This window comes from Leptopilina boulardi, unplaced genomic scaffold (assembly GCF_019393585.1).
Source record: "Leptopilina boulardi isolate dan_hultmark-lab unplaced genomic scaffold, ZJU_Lbou_2.1 LbouV2_368, whole genome shotgun sequence".
Taxonomy (NCBI): Eukaryota; Metazoa; Arthropoda; class Insecta; order Hymenoptera; family Figitidae; genus Leptopilina; species Leptopilina boulardi.
Genome location: NW_026137938.1, coordinates 2145568 through 2169515, shown reverse-complemented (window position 1 = coordinate 2169515; position 23948 = coordinate 2145568). Strand labels below are relative to the sequence as shown.

Sequence of the window (23948 nt, the reverse complement as noted above, 5' to 3'; positions counted from 1 at the left end):
AAATGATTGGAAACTGTACCTTTGTTTGCATTGATTTTTCCTAAAAATAAATTCTAGTTGCAATAAAATAAATATATATTTATAGTTATATTGATATATTTGTCAAATTTTAATTATATATAATGAAAGCGTCTTCGATTTAATGTAATATATATATATGAGCTCTGAAACATAAAATGAATTTATGAGTTCTGAAATTATCGTCACGAAAAAAGATTTCCGTCCTTTTCATCACCAAAAAAACGATATTCACCCTAATGGCATGTTCTATTTTTATGACGCTTATCTAAAAAAGAAACGAAACTATTTTTATATATACTATATATATATTCAAATTCATTCTAAAGCAACCATTTCAATTATCATAAAAATTATATATTAATACAACTTATAATTATCTCTCTAATTTCATTCTAAGTCAATTATTATATATATATATTGTTGCTTCATGAATTTTTTATTAATCACATATTAATTAAAATAATAATTGAAATGAAATTAAATATTCTGCTTCATTCAAATTATATTATACATATCTTAATTTTCTTTTAATTGGATGTCTAGTTTTTAAAATTACAGATTTTTCTCATATTGTTTGGTACACTTTCTAAAAAATTTTTCAACCTATATATACCTATATATATATATTTTTTTTTGTAAAAGATAAAAGAATATTTCTAATGTTTAGTGAAAGTGTGACTAATTGTCACTTTTTCATTAATTATGTTATTATATATATATGATTTTTTTGTATTAGTATGTAAGGTTTTTTTTTAAAAAAAAGGGTAAAAAAATACTGTGAAAAAGGTTGTGTATTGAACGTTATATTTTCTTATCTCATTATAAAAATTATTATCATTATTCAAGTTAAAGGATAAAAAAAATTATGTTTTTAATTTAAATTGAGTTTAATTATTGCATTTTATAAAATTAGAAATTAAAAATTTTTTAATAAAAAATTTTAATTTCATAACATTAAATTATTGAATTTAAAAGAAAAGAGCCATGAAAATTTAAATCAGTAGAATTTTTTTTTTTTGATACTGCAGTTTTAACATAAATAGATATTAACCGTCATGCATTATCATCTTTATATTTTCCATTGTTCAAGATAAATATCAAACACCTTTTTGCGGCAGAATAAATTAAATGAAAGTGAACGTTCTTTCGGCAATTTTTCTATAAGATAAAATAATTTAGAGATCAAGCATTAAGAGTAACGGTAAAAATAGTGATCCCCAGCAGTCAAGTGAAAGTCATTGCCATAGGAAAATGTCTCGGAAAGTTTTGTGTTATATCAGATAAAGTGAATAAATTTGATTCTTTCAAATTTCTAATAGGTCAGTTTAAGACATGATTTTTTTTTTGTTTTGTCATCTTGTAATTAAATATGTAATAACGAGTGTATTAATTTTTAAAATTTTATAATCAAAATTGATAATTTACTGATTAAATGAAGTGTTCTAAAAAAAGCTCCATTTAATTTTTTTTTTAAAGTAAGCCGAAATATATAAAAATTTATTGTAGACTCTTGTTATATTATTTTCTTGGGATGAACTTTAGAAAATTCGTTGTAAATCATTTTCTAAGAGAGCATACATATATACGCCCCTTAATTATATTATTTATGACTCTCAATATAGGAAAAAGCATATATAGAGAACATAAACGAAAGTCAAAACCGTTCGACTATAATAAAAGTGCAATTAAAGGGAATTCATGTAAACAATTTTTTTTTAAATTAAAAAAATATATCCAAATTTTTTGAAAATATTTTCCTTTTTAAAAAATTATGATAATTTTATTATAATAAAATTGAAGTATATTGAGAATTAGTAAAAAAAAATAAAAATTTAGATAAAGAATTCTAATTACTGTCTTATAAGTTTGACTATAAAAATGCAATCGATTTTCGTGACCTACCGGAATACATAGAAGGATAATAAATATGATCCATTATAAGAATAGTGACATATCCGGGTGGTACAGAAGCGCAATCAATATAGATAGGGTGCATGTCTATATATCAAAATCTTCCTGACATATATATTTTATTTGATCGAAATTAAAGTATAGATGATCTTATATATACTCATTTAAAATTTTTATCTTTATGCAAATTAAAATTTTTTTTTTTAATTTTAAATTAATTTCGGTTCAACGTATGTCAAATGTAGGTTTAAAGTAGGTTGAATATTGGTACAAATTAAGTTCAATGTAGGTCTAAGTAAGGACAATGTAGGTTCAAAATAGGTTCAATGTAGGTCTACGTAAATTAAACTTAGGTCTAAGTAAGTTTAAAGTAGACCTACTTAGTCCTAAATTGAACTTAGAACTACATTGGACCTAAATTGAACTTCCTATGTACCTATATTCGACCTACTTTGAACCTACATTGAACTTATTTTGTACCTATATATTTAACCTACCTTGAACCTACATTTAAATTACTTGGACCTAAATTGGACATACTTTGAACCTACAATGACCTTACTCAGACCTACATTGAACTTAGACCTAAATTGTATCTACATTCGACGTAATTTGAACCTACATGGACCTTACTCAAACCTACATTGAACTTAGACCTAAATTGGACCTATATAAGACCTACTTTGAACCTACAATGACCTTACTCAGACCTAAATTAGACCTATATTCGACCTAATTTGAACCTACATGGACCTTGCTCAGACCTACATTGAACCTAGTCCTAAATTGGACCTATATTGCCCCTATATTCAACCTACTTTGAACCAACAATGACCTTACTCAGACCTACATTGAACTTAGACCTGAATTGGACCTACATTCGACCTAATTTGAACCTACATGGACCTTACTCAGACCTACATTAAACTTAAACCTAAATTGGACCTATATTCGACCTACTTTGAACCTACAATGACCTTTCTCAGACCTACATTGAACTTAGTCCTAAATTGGACCTACATTGCTCCTATATTCTACCTACTTTGAACTCACAATGACCTTACTCAGACCTACATTGAACTTAGACCTAAATTGGACCTATATTCGACCTAATTTGAACCTACATGGACCTTGCTCAGACCTACATTGAACTTAGTCCTAAATTGGACCTATTATCGACCTACTTTCAACCTACAATGACCTTGCTCAGACCTACATTGAACTTAGTCCTAAATTGGACCTATATTGCCCCTATATTCCACCTACTTTGAACCTACATTGACCTCACTCAGATCTGCATTGAACTGACTTGGACCTAATTTAAACTTACAAAGACCTACTTTGGACCTAAATTAAACTTACTTAGATCTGTATTGTAGGTTCAAAAAAGTCCAATGTAGGTCTATGTAAGTTCAAATTAGGTCCAAGTAAGTTCAATGTAGATCTAAGTAAGGTCAATGCAGGTTTAAAGTAAGTACCAATTCAGATGTAAGTTCAATTTATATTTAAGTAAGTTTAATGTATGTTCAAAGTAGGTAGTCCAATATAGGTACAAAATAGGTCCAATGTAGATCCAATGTAAGTTCAATATTAAATGTTTTTTTTATATTTGAAAACCTAACGTATACCATATAGATAAATTTACCCAACTCGAACTTAATAGTGAATATGAAGTTATGGATTATTTTATGCAAGACCATTTGGAGCACTTAAAATTGTGGTTTGTGGAGTTTAAAATAAAGTTTCAACGGAAAATAACGTTTCAAATAACGGAAAAAGTAAAAGAGAGAGAGAGAGAGCAAATTACAGATGTCTTGGATAATGATTTACAGCTTCTTGGTTGGATCTCAAAGAAATAGACGACGCTTCTTCGTCCGCGTATTATAGCTACTTTACTATTAAACAATATTTTCCGGACGGCATTTATTGCCATCCTTCCACTATAAATGTATTTTGAAAGCACACTAAAAGGGCTGATTAAATTATAAAGAATGATCAGAATTTATAAGCTTAAATATAAATTGACGCTACTTTGGTTTTTAATAAAAATTAACAACGTAATAGAAATTTTTCTAAAACCGTTGTTTTTTTATTCAATAAATTTCATAGAAATTTTATTCAAAGATATCTTTTTTTTTTTTGTTATAGAAATTTTTTCATTAAATTGCCACAATGATAATGGATTTTTAATAGCAGTAAATGTATAAATATAAAAAGGAAATGTGGTTAGACTTGAAGAAATTTCTGGTTCAAACAATTAAATCAGAATCTCAATCAAAATCTAAATATGATGAAAAGCGTATACATTTAAGTAAAGAAATTAAATAATTCAGAACGTTTTGTAATATTTTTTTTTTTTTAAATTGAATATTTCTCAACATTAACATAAAAATTATATTTAAGTTAATACCCAAGTAGAAATGTGCCACTGGCATAGTACTGACCCAACACTGCCAGTCAGTATAATAGTACTGACTGCCGTACTGGGCCAGTAGTGGACCAACCCTGGCTGGTAACGCTGTCCAGTACTGATTTTGTCCCGCTCACCAGTACTAACGTAGTACTAGAATAATACTGGCATAATACTGGCAAAGTACTCATCCGGACTTAAAATCTCACTTTTTTACAAAATGCTAAAACACGCTTTCCAATGCAAATTTCATCCTTATTAGCTTATTACTCCCATTTTTACCACGAACAGGTAATGTGAAGCCAATAATAGTTAATGTTATTTAGAATATATAAAATATTATTAACAATAAATAATTAAAATAATAATTATCATTTATATTAATTAAATTATTTTATTTTTAATAAATTATTTTACAAAAAATAATTTGTGTTGTAAATTTTTTTATTTTTTTAAATTCATAATATTTAATTTTTTTTACTTTGCACTTATACTTAATTTAATAATTATTTAATAATTGATATTACACATGAACAAATATTGTACTTATAACACTTAAAACTAAGAACGAAAAATCTCGCACGCATGGGGGATCGAACCCTAAACCCTTAGAACGCAAGTCAGATACGCATACCGCACAGCCGCGCTGGCTTGAAGTGCTGACTTGAAGTGCTGACTTGAAGTAGTTCACCTAATACAAAAGTTTTGATTTCAAAGTTTGTATTATCTATTGATCACGAAAATAAAATGAATTTATTCTTAAATTTTTTAAACTCACAAAATTTTTTCAATTTTTACAAAGATTTAATGAAATAAAACTGGATATCAATTTCAGTTAAATATTTTTAATAAATTATTTTTACCGTAAATAATATTAAAACAGACAAAAATGATTGATGAATTACATAATTAAAAATAAGTTAATAAAAGACGACTGTAAAATATGAATATGAAAAATTTTTTAAATTTAATATTTAATTATTAATAATATTTAAAAATTACAGTGAAAAAATTACATTTGCTTTATTTTTAAAACTATTAGAAAAAAATTCTCAACTTATTGTTATTGTATGCATGATAAATAACTTAATGCACATATTTCAATGAGTACTAAAATAACTAAAAAAACATAAATATATTTTATATAGGTATATAATAATACATTACAATTACATCCAAAATTTTGAGGGAAAGTATTCGAAAGAAATTAATATACATTTTTTAAAATAAAAAATCATCGTTTTCTACCTATTGAAATAATTTAAAGACTTTTTCATTTAATGTTTTTTATCACCGACATAGTACTGATTCGGTGTGAATGACAGTGTACTGCCAGTACTGGTTTTAATATTTTTTTACCTCCGACATAGTACTGATTCGGTGTATTAGTCAGTACACTGCCAGTACTGAAAGTCAATACCGACAGCCAGTATTGGATCAGTACCATGCCGGTGTTTAATTACGGCGAGCTACGGATATTTCTACTTGGGTAACGGTGGCTAATTTTTTTTTTTTCTCTTCTTTTTTTTAAAGGTGGGCCGGAAATGAATCATCATTTCGGTATAAGAAACACACTTTTCACGGATGACCGAAAAGATTTCGCGCTTCAACAAGCAGATTCATTTTCGTGACAAGATAGTATCACGCTCAGCTAATATACATGGCAACTGGTCCATGTCATATACAAATTTAAAATTTAGATATATTAATCGCGGTACTTAGAAGTAAAATAAAAAAAAAGTTTTTAATTTTCTTTTTTTTTTTTTATCGAAAACTTTCATATCAGGAATTAAAATTTACATCAACTTTAGTTTCCGGGTATTTATATAAAATGTATATAAAGTTAATTTTTTTATATTCATATATTGTCACCTTTGCAAGATGATCAGATTACAAAAAGATTTCCTGATGCATTACGTTCATTGCTTTAGAGCAGTAAATTTTACCAAAGTGAAAGTAATTAAAATTCGTCGTAGATGAAAGACACAGGAACTTGCTTCTTCACTTGCGACAAACGGTAAAAAAAAAATAAATAAATGCTTGCGAGAAAGTTATATACCAAATCAATGTGCGTCTAACCTCGTGAAATAAGAACCTGGAAAATAAAATGTCCAATTGCGGCGAAGAAGAAGCATACGGCATATATATACTTTCTCTCTATCTACTCCTATCAAGATCGATTTTCTTTAATTTATTTGATTTACATTTTACTTCTTTCTCCTCTATTGCCTTCATTATTTTATTTAACGCGAAAATTTCTCCTTTTACGATAGAAACAATACACAAAACAATTTTTGATAATTAAAGTTCCCTTGTAAGGAGGATTTACCTAAAAAATAATGAATACACACTAATTTAAAAATATCAAATTGATATAAAAATTTGTATCAATTTGATACTTTCAAATTTGTGTGTAAGGAAACAGTTAAATTTGTTTTTTTTCAGTTTTCCAAGACGTATTAATCCATTTTAAAATTGATTAATTGAAGTCGAAGTTTCAAAAAAGGAGATCGAAGGGAGCCTTGAAGACACACAACACAATTGAGACAATGGAATCGTCGATGCAATAACATCCTGTGGTAATTTTCTCTAAAGCATCGCCATCGTGAACAAATAAGGATGTGACACGTGTCTATTAATCGGTGGGCCACATCGTAAGGTCAGAATGTTTTGGACGAGGAAACAAAAATGGGTGCAGTTTCCTGAAATATATATATCATTGTATATAAAATTCAAATAGGGGAATAAAAATAATTACATTCTAATCTACCAATAATGCATTCCCATAAATTAATATATTGAAACGATGAAAGAAACCTAATGGGTATATTTGGAATAACAACACATGCGATGAGTAGATTAATTTTTTTTTTTCCTCGATTATTGGAAAAAAGTGATAACATTGAAGAAAAGTTATTCCATCAGTTCACTAAAGGACAACTGATAAAGGCATTAAAGTGACAACTTTGTGGAAAATAAATGAAAATTTGATTTTAAAAATGAATCTTTCCTCATTTTAGAAAGAGATTTAGAATTTCGTCACATAAAAACTATTGAAATAAATTTCAACTGTTTTTTTTATTCCTTCGCTATTCTTTTTTCTTTTAATTTACTACCATTGGAAAGTGCTTACAGTAAGTTCAATAGAAAAGAAACGCGTGTCCCGAACGCAAGTGACATTAACGAGCCGCTCCTTTATACAATGAAAATGTATATAGACAAAAGTGTTACATCGGGAGAGAAGTTTTTCCCTTATACCGAGGATGAAGATCTTGAAAATGTTTCGCGAGAGTCTCTTTCTATATATATATATATATATATATATATATATATTTATACACTAACGGACTGCGCGTCGATAATCATTCACCTTCAGGCGAACATTACGCGTTCGTGATCGATTTCTATCGATTGCAGGGCTCGCGGTTAATTAACCCCTTGAAAATTATGCTACATAAGATTCAAGATCTCATCATTAAATGAAAATAAATTGCGGCAAGTGAACCGGTTTTTTTTTTTCAAGAAACAAAAGTTCTCGCGTATTATTATAGATTTATTCGTGCTGCACGTTCTTCCGTTTTATTTTATTTACCACGATTTGATTGTATAGAAGAAAGATCTTCAAATAGCGATTTATTGATACATTTTAGACAAGTTTGGATCATAGACTTTGGAAATTCAAACTGAGAAGGAAATTAATTTTAGTTTTTCTTTTTTTTCTATAATTTAGGCCACAAATTTTAATGTCATGATCAAAGAGACGGTAAAATTAATTTGAATAAAAAATCAAGTGAAATCAAAAAATATATATAGAGATTAATCATCTGCGATTTGAAAAATGCTATTTAATTAAAAAGAGATAATCGCGATATTAATCAAAATTTTGATTAGAAATTTATACACACGCATATTTTTCTTTAAAAAAATATTTGTGCTACTTTAATTTTTTTTTTTTTCTAATGTGCATCTTTTGGTTGCGTTGAAAAGTGTTACAGACTTTCAATTTAGCGACGTTCGATTTAGGTTATGGAACTTCAAATCCCTTGCAAAGTATGAACCCGTTTTCACCGTGTGGATAAATTTTTATCTTCCGAGAGAGGTTAGATATATTCTGCGTCTGCGCAGACGCAAAATATATATCTAACCTCTCTCGGAAGATAAAAATTTATCCACACGGTGAAAACGGGTTCATAGATTTCTACCTCTTGTATTTATATGGAGAAAAAAGTAAATAAAAATCTTTTTTTTTGACATTGGAAATCAATTGCAAAATGAAATATGTATGTAGTAAATAAAAAAAAAAAAGCAATGTACATTAGAAACAACTTTTAAACATTATATGCAGAGAACGTGTTTTGCGTACATTGCTTTATTGCATAATAATGTGGCGGAGAACTTCACACAGTGTATAAAATTAATTATAGAAAGAATATATATAGATAAAATGTATGTATATAAAGATAATGACAGTATTTTTGTTTTGTTTAAGAATTTTGAGGTTATAAATTTGCCATAATCCAATAATTTTCTCATTCAATTTGTTCACAATATTAATAAAAACGACACAATGTCATTATTATAAATCTTCAATTGAATCGTGAATTTCGAAAAGGGCTCAACTCGAAAAAACGTAAGTGTCATTTTCGCATAACAAACGATAGCGAAAATGATACTTACATGTTTGTGATACGGGCTGCAGTTTTAGATGATGTGCACAAAAAAGGGTGTGTTATTTGCATGCTTTATTTGAAATTGGATGCGTTCGGGCTGTGCTCGTGCTCTGGTTTCTCAATCTTGTTTAATAAACCGAGCGTGTTTTCTGAGTGCGAAAGTAAATAACGGAAAATTTTCAAAAATGGCAAATTTAAACCCTGAAGTCAATTACGTTAACGCTATAGGAATTGTACAAAATCTTGTTAAAATATAAATATAAATATTACATTAAAATTAATACTTCCTCGTATCAACGTTCGTTACGTCGCATGAAATGCGACCATTATTCTTGAATAATGTTTTATTGTTCTTTAAAACTAAACCATTTAAAATTATTCTTTCCTCCATGATGCAACAGCGTGGTCTTCATCGGTCTTGAAAGCGTAATGAGAAGATTGCATTGGATTAGGTTAGGTTAAATACACTAAAATAATAAAATGTGGTTGAGAACCTTTTCGAGCTCTCAGAGCGCTCAGAGTGTCAACGTCGAAAACATCCTAGGTAATAATAATTTCAATCGTTACAAAACTAAGATAATGGCGGGAAAATTTAAAAAAAGAAACTGTTTTGTGAAACAATAAATTTTTCTATATATCAAAAAAAAAAATGATTTTTAAGAATCACCCCGTATATGGATAAGCATTCTGTCAGTATTAATCGCTAAGTTAGAAGCGCCAGTGCTAGTAAGAAGAAGGCTATATGTTTGAGACGAGAATGCACGCCGAAGCATGAATCCGGCTAAACCGACATGATACTACGCGACTCTACCACATTATTTTCATGAATAAAGATCTCTTTCAAATACATTTAATAGGCACGTGTATTATATCAAAGAAAGTAAAAATCAAAATGATTTTATTTACTAATTTGACAAATTTTACTTAATGAAAAGTTTGTTTAGTCTAAAAAAAATTTTCATAGAACTTATTTTTGCAGATTATTCAATTTGTATAGACTACTAAAATTTTCACTAAACTTAATAGTAAAAAAAAAATTCATCTTCTATTTTAAATATAAATCTATATACCAAATTTATATTTATTTAAAAATACATTTAAAAAATACAAATTATAATGATATCTGATATAATCTTTTTTTATTTGACTCACCTAATTTTGTAAAATTTTATCTTTTATTGCTGCGATAAACAAATTTACGCTAATCTCTCAAATGAAAAATAATTTTCAAAAAGCAATACACGAAGAATTTTAATTAAAAACAAAAAAAAATTGTAATATAAAAAATATAGGAAGTCAAAAATTATTATCCACACTTTCACTAATATCTCTCCCGTTGCAATGATCTTCCTTTGTTCAGATAGATATCATTATACTATTATTTATAATCCAATACTTATTTCTCATATTAAATTAAGTTTATTAAAGATTTTCATCAAAAATTATATTATCATCTTTGAAATTAATTTACAAAAAAAAGTCATTGCATCGAACTTATTTTAAGTTGAGTCATTGATATACAAAAGGCAACACCTTTTCATTGCTTCATTTCTTTAAATCTCGATTATTAAATTTATTTCTCTTTATTAAATATATTATTATTACCTTTGACTTTATCAGAAAAGCAACTGTTCTCAATCAATAGAAATCCAAAATATGAATTACGTGTCAAAAGTCAGGTGGCTTGTTTTAAATCTCAACACAATAACACAGTTATTTCTTTTTTAAAAAAAAGCTTCTGAATGGAGGTCAATGATTATTAATTATATATTATGATACAGAATCTTATTAGAGATAAATGACTCTTTTTTTTTCTTATGACAATATCATTTTATATGACAATATGACAACAGTATACTTTCTCTAATGTTTATAGTTTCAGACATCTTATCATCATCAGTTTAAATATATTTAATCACTTATGTTTCCATACCGTTATGATAGGGAAAAAAAAAATCAGTACCTAACTAGAAAATTTTTTTTATATACAATTCTTGAAAAATTTATAATGATGTACTGGTTGTAATAACATGTTCAATTAATGAGCTTGCATGTTAATAAATCTTTAGATTGAAAGGCAAAAAAAAAAAAAAATTCTCTAATGATCACTTTTAACAGTCGCACAATTCACGCATTTAATGCCACATTATCAACAAAGAAACTGAATTGGGTGAAATCGTTCATGAATGGAAATAAATTAACTGTCATATATAGTTAAATTACATTCTCTTTAAAGAAATTAAAATTCAGATGAAATAAACAAAAAATATTATCTAGAGACTAATATTCATCTTATTGTTTGAAAAAAGAAATCAAATTTCTGAATAACGGATCATTGATTTCTTTCTTGCATTGATGATGATCGCACTTCTTTATCGCATTCATTGTACGTTTAGAGCTTCAAGTCACGCACCTGACGAACAACTTAGTAGCATAGCGTGCTTGTGAAAATAAATCGAATTCACAATATCCTACTATTTGCACTAAAGAATAGATCTCTCAAGCGCATGTAAAAACAAATTTTCTTTTTTCTTTAGTTTTAATTTTCTTAATTTTCTCTCTTACATTTTGCTTTTGAATTTATTAAATTTTACTAATTCTAAAGCAGTCATCAATTCTTTAAAATTTTTACTAAATTCAGATTTAGAGAATATAACTGATAAGAGGTTCATTAATAAATACATTAAAGTGGAATAATAAATTTCTTTTTGTAAATGAAACTATTATGTCTGATAAGAAAAAAAAGGCCAGTTATCTGAGTTTACTTAGTTCCTCTATTGTAAACCGTTACAAAGTAAATCCTTTTCATGTACGCGTCGATGCAACCCAACTCAAAGAAATCTGCACTCGTGCCGGCACTTCCGGTTAGTTACACACGTATATATTTAAAAAAAAAAACTTTAATACCCAACTCAATTTTAGGTATACTTTTTATATTTACTAAAAGATAAATTAGCCTTTAAAATTTTTTTAAATTATTTTCCCTATGCAAAAATTTTGTATACATGACTAAAATTTTCATATTTAAAAGTAAATTCCCTTTTTATTATTTTTTACCATTATCTATAATAATTGTTAAAAAAAAATTGGGATATATAAATATTGTTGATAACATCTGTAAACTTTTCATCTCTGTGTCAATAATAATTTATATTGTTGGATTTATAGGTTAGAACAGTTTAATTAACATGTGGTTTCAAGTAAATTTGTATTTATCTTTTATATATGAATAAACTTTCTATATTTATGCATTAGTCTTTTTTTTTGTTATTATAGTCGGAATTATATGAAATTGATTCCTGGAAAAGTGAAACAAATCAGTCATAGCAGAACATCAAACGGTAAAAACCGACATTACGGTTTTCAATTTGTTTCGATGAATAATAGACGATTTCACAGTTAAATCAATCAATTGCATATAGAAATTGAATATTACTTCGTCTTGATGTCATTGTCGCGTCGCTTTCCACGATTCCATCTAAGTAGTAATTTAACGATCATAAAAATAAAAATTTACCCTATATTAAGTATTAATTAAGTATATTATACCTATGACAGTAAAAAATTTAGGAAAAAAAAACTTGAAGATTTTAATATATAGAAACAGATTCAAGATTCCTGTTACCGACATTTACCGACGAAAACAAAAATGGTAGGTTCTGTGAGAAAAACCGATAACTTTTAAAGTGTCGGTAAATGTTGGTAATAGGAATCTTGAACTGTAATCTATTTATTTCGAACCTATTTTTAGGAATTAATTCTTTAGAGAATAGCTTTTAATTTGGATACTTGATTGAAATATTTTGCCGAATAGATAAGAAAAAAAAATCAGGACTTTGAATTTAGTATAATTTAATTTTTTTCTCATCTTGTACCTCCTATTGTATGTATGTAAGAATAGCGTCTCGGTCTTTCAGAAATATATGTCAACTTTGTGAAGCTCCCTGTGCTACTCGCCATTTGTCTTATCGCATGCAGCACTACTTTAGACTACAAACGCCTTTAAAATAGAAGTTTGCCTATAGATATAGACACGCAAGTACATGTTTTACTTTGCTAATTTATCATTCCAAAGACAAACAGTTATGTACTTTTTTCTAAATAAACACCGTAAATTATTTGGAAAATAAAATTACAAATGCATAATTTGTTTAGTTACATATAGACAAAATTTTTGGCCTTCTTCAGAACCAAGAACCTGACATTTTCCAAAGGATTTTGAATCCGAATCTGACCTTAGAATTGAACCCATAGATTTCTGAGGTATTCTAACCTAAAAAACGTCCTTTAAGTTAGAATATCTCAAAAACCTGGATTCAATTCTGAGGTCAAATTCGGATTCAAAATCCTTTGGAAAAGTATAGGGTTCTTGATTCTGAAGTAGGACAAAATTTTGCTGATGCAAAATAAGCTTTTGAATCAATAATTTTTATGCCTTTGGCAAAAATGCTATTGATTTTTTATTTTTATACAAATCTCTGTCTTCAGAAAGTAAATATTTTCTAACATAAAAATTTTTTTTCCAAAATCAATTATGTCCCTTTTAGAATGAAACGGTTAATAAAATTCAACAGAAATTTCCAAATGAAAGTATATATAATATGAAAACCCAGAGGCAAACTTTCTGCATAACTGAGTGAAATTCCGGAATAATCATACTAACCATAATTATATAAGATCAGACCCTTTCTAATAAGATGTTCACTATATGAGAGAAAAAAGGGTCCAGTTAGATAGAATATTTTTCTAAACGAATGCGCTTTTCTTTCTTAAATTAATAATAGACTATATACTGAAAACCATATAAAGAACTAGTCTTTAAAAAAAAAATTATTGATAAAAGCTGGAAACCTGTTGCATATACATTGGTATTTCCTGACAAAAAGAGAAAAAAAATCTCATGAACTTGATGAGTTGTAACGCAGGTTTGAATATATACAAGAGGTGTTAGGTTTTTGTCCGCTAAGAAATATCCTCAGTTTTCATATATGATATATGACAAAAATTTTTTGAAAAAAAAAAAAAAAAAATTGAATCACACCATTATATAGAAATTGAATATCTGGTGTATATCCTTAAAGAAATAATAGCTCCGATCTCCTTTCCCTAATTAGTGATATTATCTGGAACATGATTTTTTTGAACTAATTTGAAAGAGCCGGGGGAAAAGAGAAGAAAATAAAACAGAGAGAGAGAGAGACCCCCCTATGCTCTTAATTTACATGCTGTCTTGAAATGTATTCAAGATTAGCAATTGCCATAAATCCCTCTTGTATATATCAAACAAAAAAAAAAAAAGGAAAAAGTTACAGAGCAAGAGAAACGAGAAATAAGACACGTGCTTCGAAAAATGTCTGATGTCAATTCTGCACTTTCATGTACTTATATATTGACAACTGTGACGACAACAATGACAATGATGATGAGGAGTGAACAATCATAATCATCAGTGTGTCGACTGTCGAATGCAACTCGAACTTGAAAACCGGTCTGATGGGAAATGCAACCCAAGAATGCGAGGACAAGGTACGTTCCCACTGCAACCGGACACCAGGAACCTATTTGCGTGAACATACATCTGTTTATACCATGGTATAATACCTGTATATGCCTATATATATATACCTATATATTTCTATGTATACCTATATAGAATCCAATATATCTAATGAAAGAAGACACGCCCTAAGTTCTGAATTATCAGAATTCTCTGAATTGCAATTCACATACAAATAATTAACTAATGAGTTTTAAATAAATTACGGTGTATACAACAAGGGTAAAAACGTTTTACTCATTTCTAATTTGACTCTCAAGAAGGAATTTTTGTCAATTTTCAATGATTCTTTAAAAAAGCAAAATTATACTAAAGTCCACACGCAACCACTCATCATTGTTAAAAATCGGACTTCAATTTCACATTAGAAAGATTGAATTATAGTTTCAATTTCAATAAGTGCAAATGTTTTTATTTCATTGGCTTAAAGTTTTTTAATTCACACTTTTCGAGATTGAAAATATATTATTTCAATCTTTTTGGTGTAAAGTTAGAGTTCGATTTCTAACAGTGCAATGGGAAATAAACCATTGAATTAAGATTCTAAATTGGATTTAATGGCAATATCATCCCAAAAATTTATAAAATGTGGTCCACTATTGGCAACCAATAGTTTGACAAAAAAATTATACAAAAATTTCTTTCAATTCATTTCATATATATATGAATTAAAATATCTCTAACCACCAAAACGGCAAAGTCACAGAAAATTATAAGGTATTAAAATAAGCTGCAACGCTTATTATTTTAATCCAATTTTGCTTATTTGAATACCAAAATAGATTAAAATAAGCAAAAATGGATTAAAATAATAAGCGTTGCAGCTTATTTTAATGCCTTTTAATTTTCTGTGGTGCGAACAGAATTGAATTGTGATTTTGACAAGAGTTTATTAGAATTAACATAATTTAGTTTTTTTTTTCTAAATAAAAACAAAAAGAATTGTTATGTACCATACGATTCTAGATGCACTATATTCAATTGAAAATAACACCTATGTGCATATTATACTTTCTCTTCTAATTAAAAAATTTTTTTTTAAAACTGCGTTTGATTTATGACTGACCTGATTCACATGTCGTGTATGAGAAATAGTTTATTTTTCATAAGAGAGATATTGGCTACTGAAAGATAACAGACATTATTTTATATATATATATACATATATAAAAATATTCTATTAGAAAATTTTACAATATCTACTTTCTTATATGAGAGTAACAAAAAATGAAATTGTAACTATGAAAAAAAAACACAGAAAATTAAAAGGCATTAAAATAAGCTGCAACGCTTATTATTTTAATCTAATTTTGCTTATTTTAATCCATTTTGGTATTAAAATAAGCAAAATTGGATTAAAATAATGAGCGTTGCAGCTTATTTTAATACCTTATAATTTTCTGTGAATATGTTAATGAAATAAAGAATGAGTAACAAAAAATGAAGTTGTAACTTCTAAAAAAAAGACATATATCGTAATGAAAACAAGTTCTCATACTTCCGTATAATTTTGAAACTCAATTACTTTTTTTTTTTTCATATATATGACATTTTACAAAAAGTTTCAACTTTCAATTTTTCCCATTAAAATATTTAGGGAAGAATTTCTAATTTCTAAAATTAAATTTTTAATAGCTAATATATATTTTCATGAAAAAAAAATTTGCCTCATAAACAGAACTAGTATGCATGAAAAAAATTTTTTAAAATTAAATATTACTTTTTTTTGTAAAATACATTAGAGAATATTCATTTACATAGTTATTTTTTAAAAAATATACTTTTAGATAAAAATATTTGGAATTTAAAATTTCTAATAGTAAAAATTTTATTTTAAAAAATATTGTATAATAAAAATTTTATATCAATCAAATTTTAGCTCTTTCAAAGAAAGTTGAATATATATAATAATCTATATAACGATATTCAAAGGAAAAAAAAAACATTTTCTTTACATTGGAATTAATTATTTAAAATGAATATTGAAATTTATCACATTTTTGACATATATTTATATAGTTTAGAATTTATTGACGAGATTTCAATATGGACATTAAATTTCTATTAAAAATTTTTATAGGAGTTAATCCATTATATATTTTGCCCAAAGTGGTTAAGGCATATTTTTAGAAAAATCTAGATACTTTATAATCAATAATTTTTAATATCCGTAGATTTTTCGGCATTATTTTTTGGAATTTAATGTATTTGATTTGGAATTTTAATTTTTATGTTGAGTTACACGGAAAGAAGGTGCTTATTTTTTAAATTTTTACAAAATAACCTTTTTTTCCTCGCAATTCAATTTAAAAATTAAAATTCCAAATCAAATACATTAAATTCCAAAAAAAAAAAAAATAATGTTCAAAAATATGTTGTACGGATATTAAAATTTTTTAATAAAGTTTTTAGATTTTTCTACACTGAGAAAAATATGCTATTGAATCAACAGCATTTCTGCTAAAGGTATAAAAATTATTTATTCAAAAGCATATGCTATAAATTTTGTAAAAATTATAGATTATATAGCATATATGCTTTTGAATCAATAATTTTTATACCTTTGGCAGAAATGCTATTGATTCAATAGCATATTTTTTTCAGTGGTAAAAATATGTCGCAACAACTTTAGACGAAATATGCTGACCCATAAAAAATTTTTCTTGAATGATATTTTAAACAATCTTCAAAGAATTTAAGCTTATTTTAAATTATACGGAGGCAACAATTCCCATAAATAATTATTGCCACAAAAATAAAAAAGGACTAATCTAATCTAAATACAAAACTTGTTATAATAATTCATATTTTTGTTTTGCAAATAAAGCATCGCAAAGAACATCATTGAAAAGAAAGTGAACTTGTGTTAGTTTATAAAGTTGGTCAATCGGATACGTCAAATTAATCAACTTGATAAGAAAAATAAACCTAAACTATTGGGATGTCCGTTGGAGGAGGGGGGGGGGGGTGTGGTTTAACGTTCAATAGTACAATTTTTCGATATTATCTAAAAGTTAATCTTTTGGAATAAATTTTTTAATCTAAAAACGAGGTTTGGAATGTAATATTCATAAAGGATCACATGGGTTTTTAAATTTCCAAGAAACAAACGTTTTTGCAATACAATAATATGATCTTCATTTTTGCTAACGGCTTGGTTGTATTTTCTAACGGAGCATCTGACTTACTACTATACTGAAATATTAGCCTCTCGCTTTTCTCCACGGGATAAAAGAGTAAGATGGAATGTCGATTCAGTAGAAACAGCTTGTCTGACCCTGTTTAACTAGCACTCCGTTAGTACTACATCTTGTACAGTCTAAGTGTCTATCTCTTCTATAGAGATAAAATGTTTTCCCATAAATATATAAAAGATAATATGATATCACTGTGTATAATATGAAGAAAAAAAAATCTTGATACCAATATTCTATCTGAAATCACAAAGATGCTGAATCCTTTTTGCGCCTTCGATTAAATGAAAAATATGATACAGTTTATTTCCGCTAATTTTTTTTTCTTTGAGATATTTTTTCAACTACTAGAAAGAAATGAATACTTTTTTTGCAGAAATAGGAAATGATAAACGGAAGCTACTAGTAAAAATTGTGTATATCATTGTTAATAATTTTCGAGAAACTAATATAATACTTGTGGAATAATTGAACAACAAAAAAAACCATTTTGGAATACTTTTAGAAGGAAAAAAATCATTCATTCTATCGAGAGAGTAAATTATTTTGTTCTTATCATGTAATTAAAATCAATAAAAAGACAATCTCAATTTCTCAAAATCATTTTTTAAACTTAATTTTATGTTTTCATTGATTCTTTTTCAATTCACGCTTTGAATATAATTGTTTTATTTGAATGAAAGAAGTTACGGCTAATTGTCAATATGCTTAACGGGTCTCTTCATTGAGCAGAGGAGATAATCGTATCCCGGCATTTTACGTCTGTAAAAACTATCGTTCCGGAAATTCCTGTTGGCGCTTCGAAGACATTCTTTGAAATCCTCGTCTTGAAAAAAAAAAAAAAAAAATACGAGTTGAACTCATTTCCGCGACGGTTTATCTCAAAATTGTCTTTTATATCATCGTTATTTATAATTATCAATAGAGATAAATAAAACTCTCTCGAAATTTTTCAGTCACTTTTGACAAATACAACTGCTTCAATTCATTTTTATTAATTAGTTACGGTTTTAACTAATTCTTGGTAAAGAAAAAAAAGGATTTATTGGAAAACTACGAATTCATTTAGTAAAGCACAGAAGAAATTATGGCAGTGAACTATTTGCTGACACCTCAAATATAGGGACAGCGAACAAATTTGCTGTGGGAGTTAATTTAAAAAAATTTTTGTTATTTATCGCATCAAACTTTTTCGTTGTCATAGCAAATAATTTGTCTGTGGTTATACTAATTTTGATAGATTCGACAGCAAACATCAAAATTAGTATAACCACAGCCAAATTATTTGCTATGACAAGAAAAAAGTTTGATGCGATAAATAACAAAAATTTTTAAAAATTAACTCCCACAGAAAATTTGTTCGCTGTCCCTATATTTGATGTGTCAGCAAATAGTTCGCTGCCACATCAAACAAAAAGTCTATTTTTCCCAAAACGTAAATTTAGATCTTCAATGAAAAAAAAAAACAAAAATTGTTTCACCGGTTCAAATATATCTCGTAATCCCGCATAGTTTAGCTATACTTTTTTGTGCATTTTTCCATTCTTGTCAAGTGTGTTATTTTTGTCATAAGGTTGCTTGGTCACAATCTAAAGAGGAGAGAAGCTTCTAAAATTCCTATATACGTTCAGCACAGCGAAGTAGACGCAACATTTATTACATAGTCAAAAATAATTTATAGAGAATTGAAAAATTAATCCCCCTTTACACCGCGAGTAACAATGTTGTATTTGAGGTAAATTTTTTTTTGAAACAAAAATATATCTATTTTCTTTGGACATATTCAAATATATATATTGTATGGATTTTTCAAACATCAATCGCATAATTTCTTTATCGTGCCTGTCCGTCTGGATGAATCAGAGTCATGGTCGGCCATTATGTTATGTCTTCGTACGCACTTCCGCTTCCAGCATTCCTCGAAAACCTCATAATTAGAAAATTCGCGGAAGCACATCGCAGGAAAGGAGTCTTTAACGTTATAATGATACTAATAATATTAAATGTAGGTGCACATTGCTCGTACCCATAAAAGTAGTTATAATCCTGGTCGGATGTTCTAAATAAAAATAAGTATAGTAGGCATATACTGGACGACGAGTATATATACATATATACACGATACATAACCTTGAAAATTAACCACGAACTAATATAAATACACTTTGAAAAATAATATACAGTTGTAAAACGATTTACATGTATATGTTTCAACTCTAATTGCAAAAATAAAACTTCATTTAATCTCCTATAATATTAACATCGTATATGATATACTCTTTATTCATTTGTATTGCTTTGTGTAATTTTGAAAATTTACAAAATAACTATTAAAAAAAAGTGTTAAAATTGTTGATAGCAAATTTTGCAATTAAAATGAAAAATTATTTTATGCTTTTATGTTACACATAAACATAAAACAGATTTTTTTACTATTACACGAGAATATATATAAAAAAAAGGCTTTGCGCTTTAAAAAAAAATCCCGTAAACTTTTTAAATATCCACATGTTTTTAAAAAAATTTAGTTGGAAGCACCAGAATTCTAATTAGAGTTTATTTATACCATAATTCTGATTAGATTAACTGCCACAGAAAAAACGCTGGGTAAATTTTGTTGCGGGTAATTTTCACCAATGCTATGTCACATAGACGGTGGCGCCCTCAACTAGGATAAAATTTGTTGCAGGTAATTTTTATACCGATTTTGGGGTAAAAATTCTACTTTTTTTTCGTGTGTGGAATTTTGGTTATTTGTACCTGAATTCTGGTTATTTTTAACCTGAATTCTAGTTAATATAACAAAAATTCTGGTTCGAGTGATTTAACATTATGATTCTAGTTATTTCATTCAGAATTTTAGTTACCTTAACCAGAATTCTGAAAATTTCAAATAGAATTCTAGTTGTTAAACCAAAATTCTGGTTAAACAGTAAGAATTTTTGTTAATCCGACTAGAATTCTGGTTAATATACATTTAACATTATGATTATAGTAGGTTAACTAGAATTCTGGTTATTCCAAACAAAATTTTAATAGGCATAACCAGAATTCTGGTTAACAAACTATTATCATAGTAATAAATATATCTAAACCACAATTCTAGGTGAAATAATCAGAATTTTGATTAAACTAATTAGAATTCTTTTTAATTAAACCAGAATTATAATGTTAAATACGCTCTAACTAGAATTCTAGTTGAGATAACTGAAATTCTTTCTTTTTGTGTAACTAGAGATTTGGTTTAACAACTAGAATTCTAGTTGGAATACCCAAAATTATGGTTAAAGTAACAAGAATTTTGATTAAAATAACGCTTAATATGCTATAACTAGAATTATAAATGAATTAACCCGAATTCCATTTTATCTAAACATAATCTTAATGTTTAACATACCCTAATTGAAATTCTATTGGGAAAAACTAGAATTCTAGTTAAACTAACCAGAATTCTGGCTAATCCATCCAAAATCATGTTTAAATTACACTAACTAGAATTCTGTATGAAATAACCAGAAATGTGGTTGAAATAACTAGAATTCTGATTGGACTAACCAGAATTCCGATTAAACTAACTGTAATAATGTATAATATGCTCTATCTAAAATTATAGGAAAAAAATAACCAGAGTTTTAGTTAAAACGTGAGTATGGTTAAATTAACCGGAATTCTGGTTATTCCAATCATTATAACTAGAATTCTGGTTGAATTAACTAGAATTATAATTGGAATAACCAGAATTCCGGTTAATGTATAACCATAATTATGTTATATATACTCTTACTAAAATTCTATTTGGAAAAACCAGAATTCTAGTTAGAATAACCAGAATTTTTGTTATTCCAACCAGAATTTTAGTTAGAACATATTAAACATGATTATGGTTATACATTAAACGGAATTCTGGTTATTCCAATTATAATTCCAGTTAATTCAAACAAAATTCTGGTTATTCCAATCATAATTCCAGTTAATTCAAACAGAATTCTGGTTATTCCAATAATAATTCCAGTTAATTCAAACAGAATTCTGGTTATGTTAACTAGGATTCTAGTTTAGGAATTTAAAAATGTTTTTGGTTGGATTAACCAGAATTCTGGTTAAGTTAAAATACCCTAACTAGCATTCTGGTTAAAATAATATGAATTCTGGTTTAAATAACTAGAATTACGGTTGAATTAATTAGAATTATGATTGGAATAACCGGAATTCCGGTTAATGTTTAACCATAATTATGTTATATATACTCTTACTAAAATTCTATTTGGAAAAACCAGAATTCTAGTTAGAATAACCAGAATTTTGGTTATTCCAATCATAATTCTAGTTAATTCAAACAGAATTCTGGTTATGTCAACTAGGATTCTAGTTTAGGAATTTAAAAATGTTTTTGGTTGGATTAACCAGAATTCTTGTTAAGTTAAAATACGCTAACTAGCATTCTGGTTAAAATAATCTGAATTCTGGTTTAAATAACTAGAATTCTGGTTGAATTAATTAGAATTATGATTGAAATAACCAGAATTCCGGTTAATGTATAACTATAATTATGTTATATATACTCTTACTAAAAGTAGAAAAAAACCAGAATTTTAGTTAGAACATATTAAACATGATTATGGTTATACATTAACCGGAATTCTGGTTATTCCAATCATAATTCTAGTTAATTCAAATAGAATTTTGGTTATGTCAACTAGGATTCTAGTTAGGGAATTTAAAAATGATTTTGGTTGGACTAGCCAGAATTCTGGTTAGTTTAAAATACCCTACTTAGCATTCTGGTTGAAATAATCTGAATTCTGGTTTAAATAACTAGAATTCTGGTTGAATTAACTAGAATTATGATTGGAATAACCAGAATTCCGGTTAATGTATAACCATAATCATATTTAATATGCTCTTAATAAAATTCTAGTTAGACTAACCAGAATTCTGGTTATTCCAACCAGAATTTTAGTTAGAACATTTTAAACATGATTATGGTTATAGATTAACCGGAATTCTGTTTATTCCAATAACAATTCTAATTAATTCAACCAGAATTCTGGTTTATTTAAAGCAGATTTGTTTCTAGTATATGCAATTTTTTTCTTTTTTTATGACAATAAAAAAGAAAAACATATTGAAAAGTGAATTTAAGTATGTTATTAGTTATTCATCGATATATACTGAGAATGTCGTCACCAGTCATAGTCTTTCAAACATGAAGTGAATTGAAGGAGAAAGGCATTTCGAGGTTAATATTCCTTGACTACTGTTAACAGTAGGAAAAGGCGAATAGACTTGGCAAAGAGTGATTCCCACAATTGCTTGCAGGGAGATAACAAAAGAAAAAAAAAAGGGAGGCAAAGAAGTGTGTTGTAAGGATGGGAATGATGGAAGAAGAAGAAGAAGAAGTACAGTGAGAGGGATAAAGAGAGAAAAAAAGTGGGGGGAGAGGGAGTGATCAACGAACCTGGTCTTGAATCTTTGCGTGTCATCCTGACCAGCCCACATTTCTCTTGTTTCTTCACTATTTCCTTTAAATGTTTAAATATTGTTGATTTTGTTTTACAAGTTGCCTTTTGTCAAAAAGTGAGTTTTTATATAGTTCAGTCTTTATTTCTTTCGCTAAATATCACGTGTATGTTTAAAAGGATTGAATCACTGCTTTTTGGTTCACGTCTTATGTTCCCTCCTATACCAGCCCTTTCTTTTTTTATCTAGTCTTCTTTTAAATTGTCTTTTTCTTTTATTATCAAATGAAAAATGAAATCTACGGGAATTTCACTGAATATAGAATAAAGTCACGACGCTCTTAAAACGAGAAAATTCGTTTCAAGTACCGGTTGGTTAAACTCTCGTTCGCCGCTCGACCGTGGAGGATATACTGGAGAACTTGCGAGAAGTTGCGTACAGAATTTAATAGATGACTAAGGACAGACTACGCGCTGTCGGTAAAGAAATCTTACACCTACGCATGTACCAATTTTCTCTCTATTTACATTTCAAGACAATAAACATTTGATAAAAATTTTAATTATACTCCTAATTGAATAGTACGGTCGGTAACAACATTCTTTTAGGTTAGGTTTTGCAAACAGAACAAACTTATATTTACTGTCAACACTAAACAAGAAAAAATTGGGGGGGAAAAAAACTGTAATTTGTGTCCCTTGATGCAAAAACCAATTGAATTTCAA

The 23948-nt window shown here is 27.5% G+C and overlaps 1 protein-coding gene across 2 annotated transcripts in view; it reads right to left on the bottom strand.

The window, feature by feature from the left end:
• Positions 1 to 23948, bottom strand: part of LOC127287390 (microtubule-associated protein Jupiter) — a 55513-nt gene that overhangs the window by 25617 nt on the left and 5948 nt on the right. The window contains exon 1 of one of the 2 annotated variants that reach the window (XM_051314299.1): positions 23222 to 23639. The exons of the other annotated variant lie outside the window; for it this stretch is intronic. Coding sequence (XP_051170256.1) covers positions 23222 to 23262 — 41 coding nt within the window. The 5' untranslated portion in view covers positions 23263 to 23639. Of the gene's footprint in view, positions 1 to 23221; positions 23640 to 23948 lie in introns of those variants that run through there. 2 annotated transcript variants of the gene reach the window in all.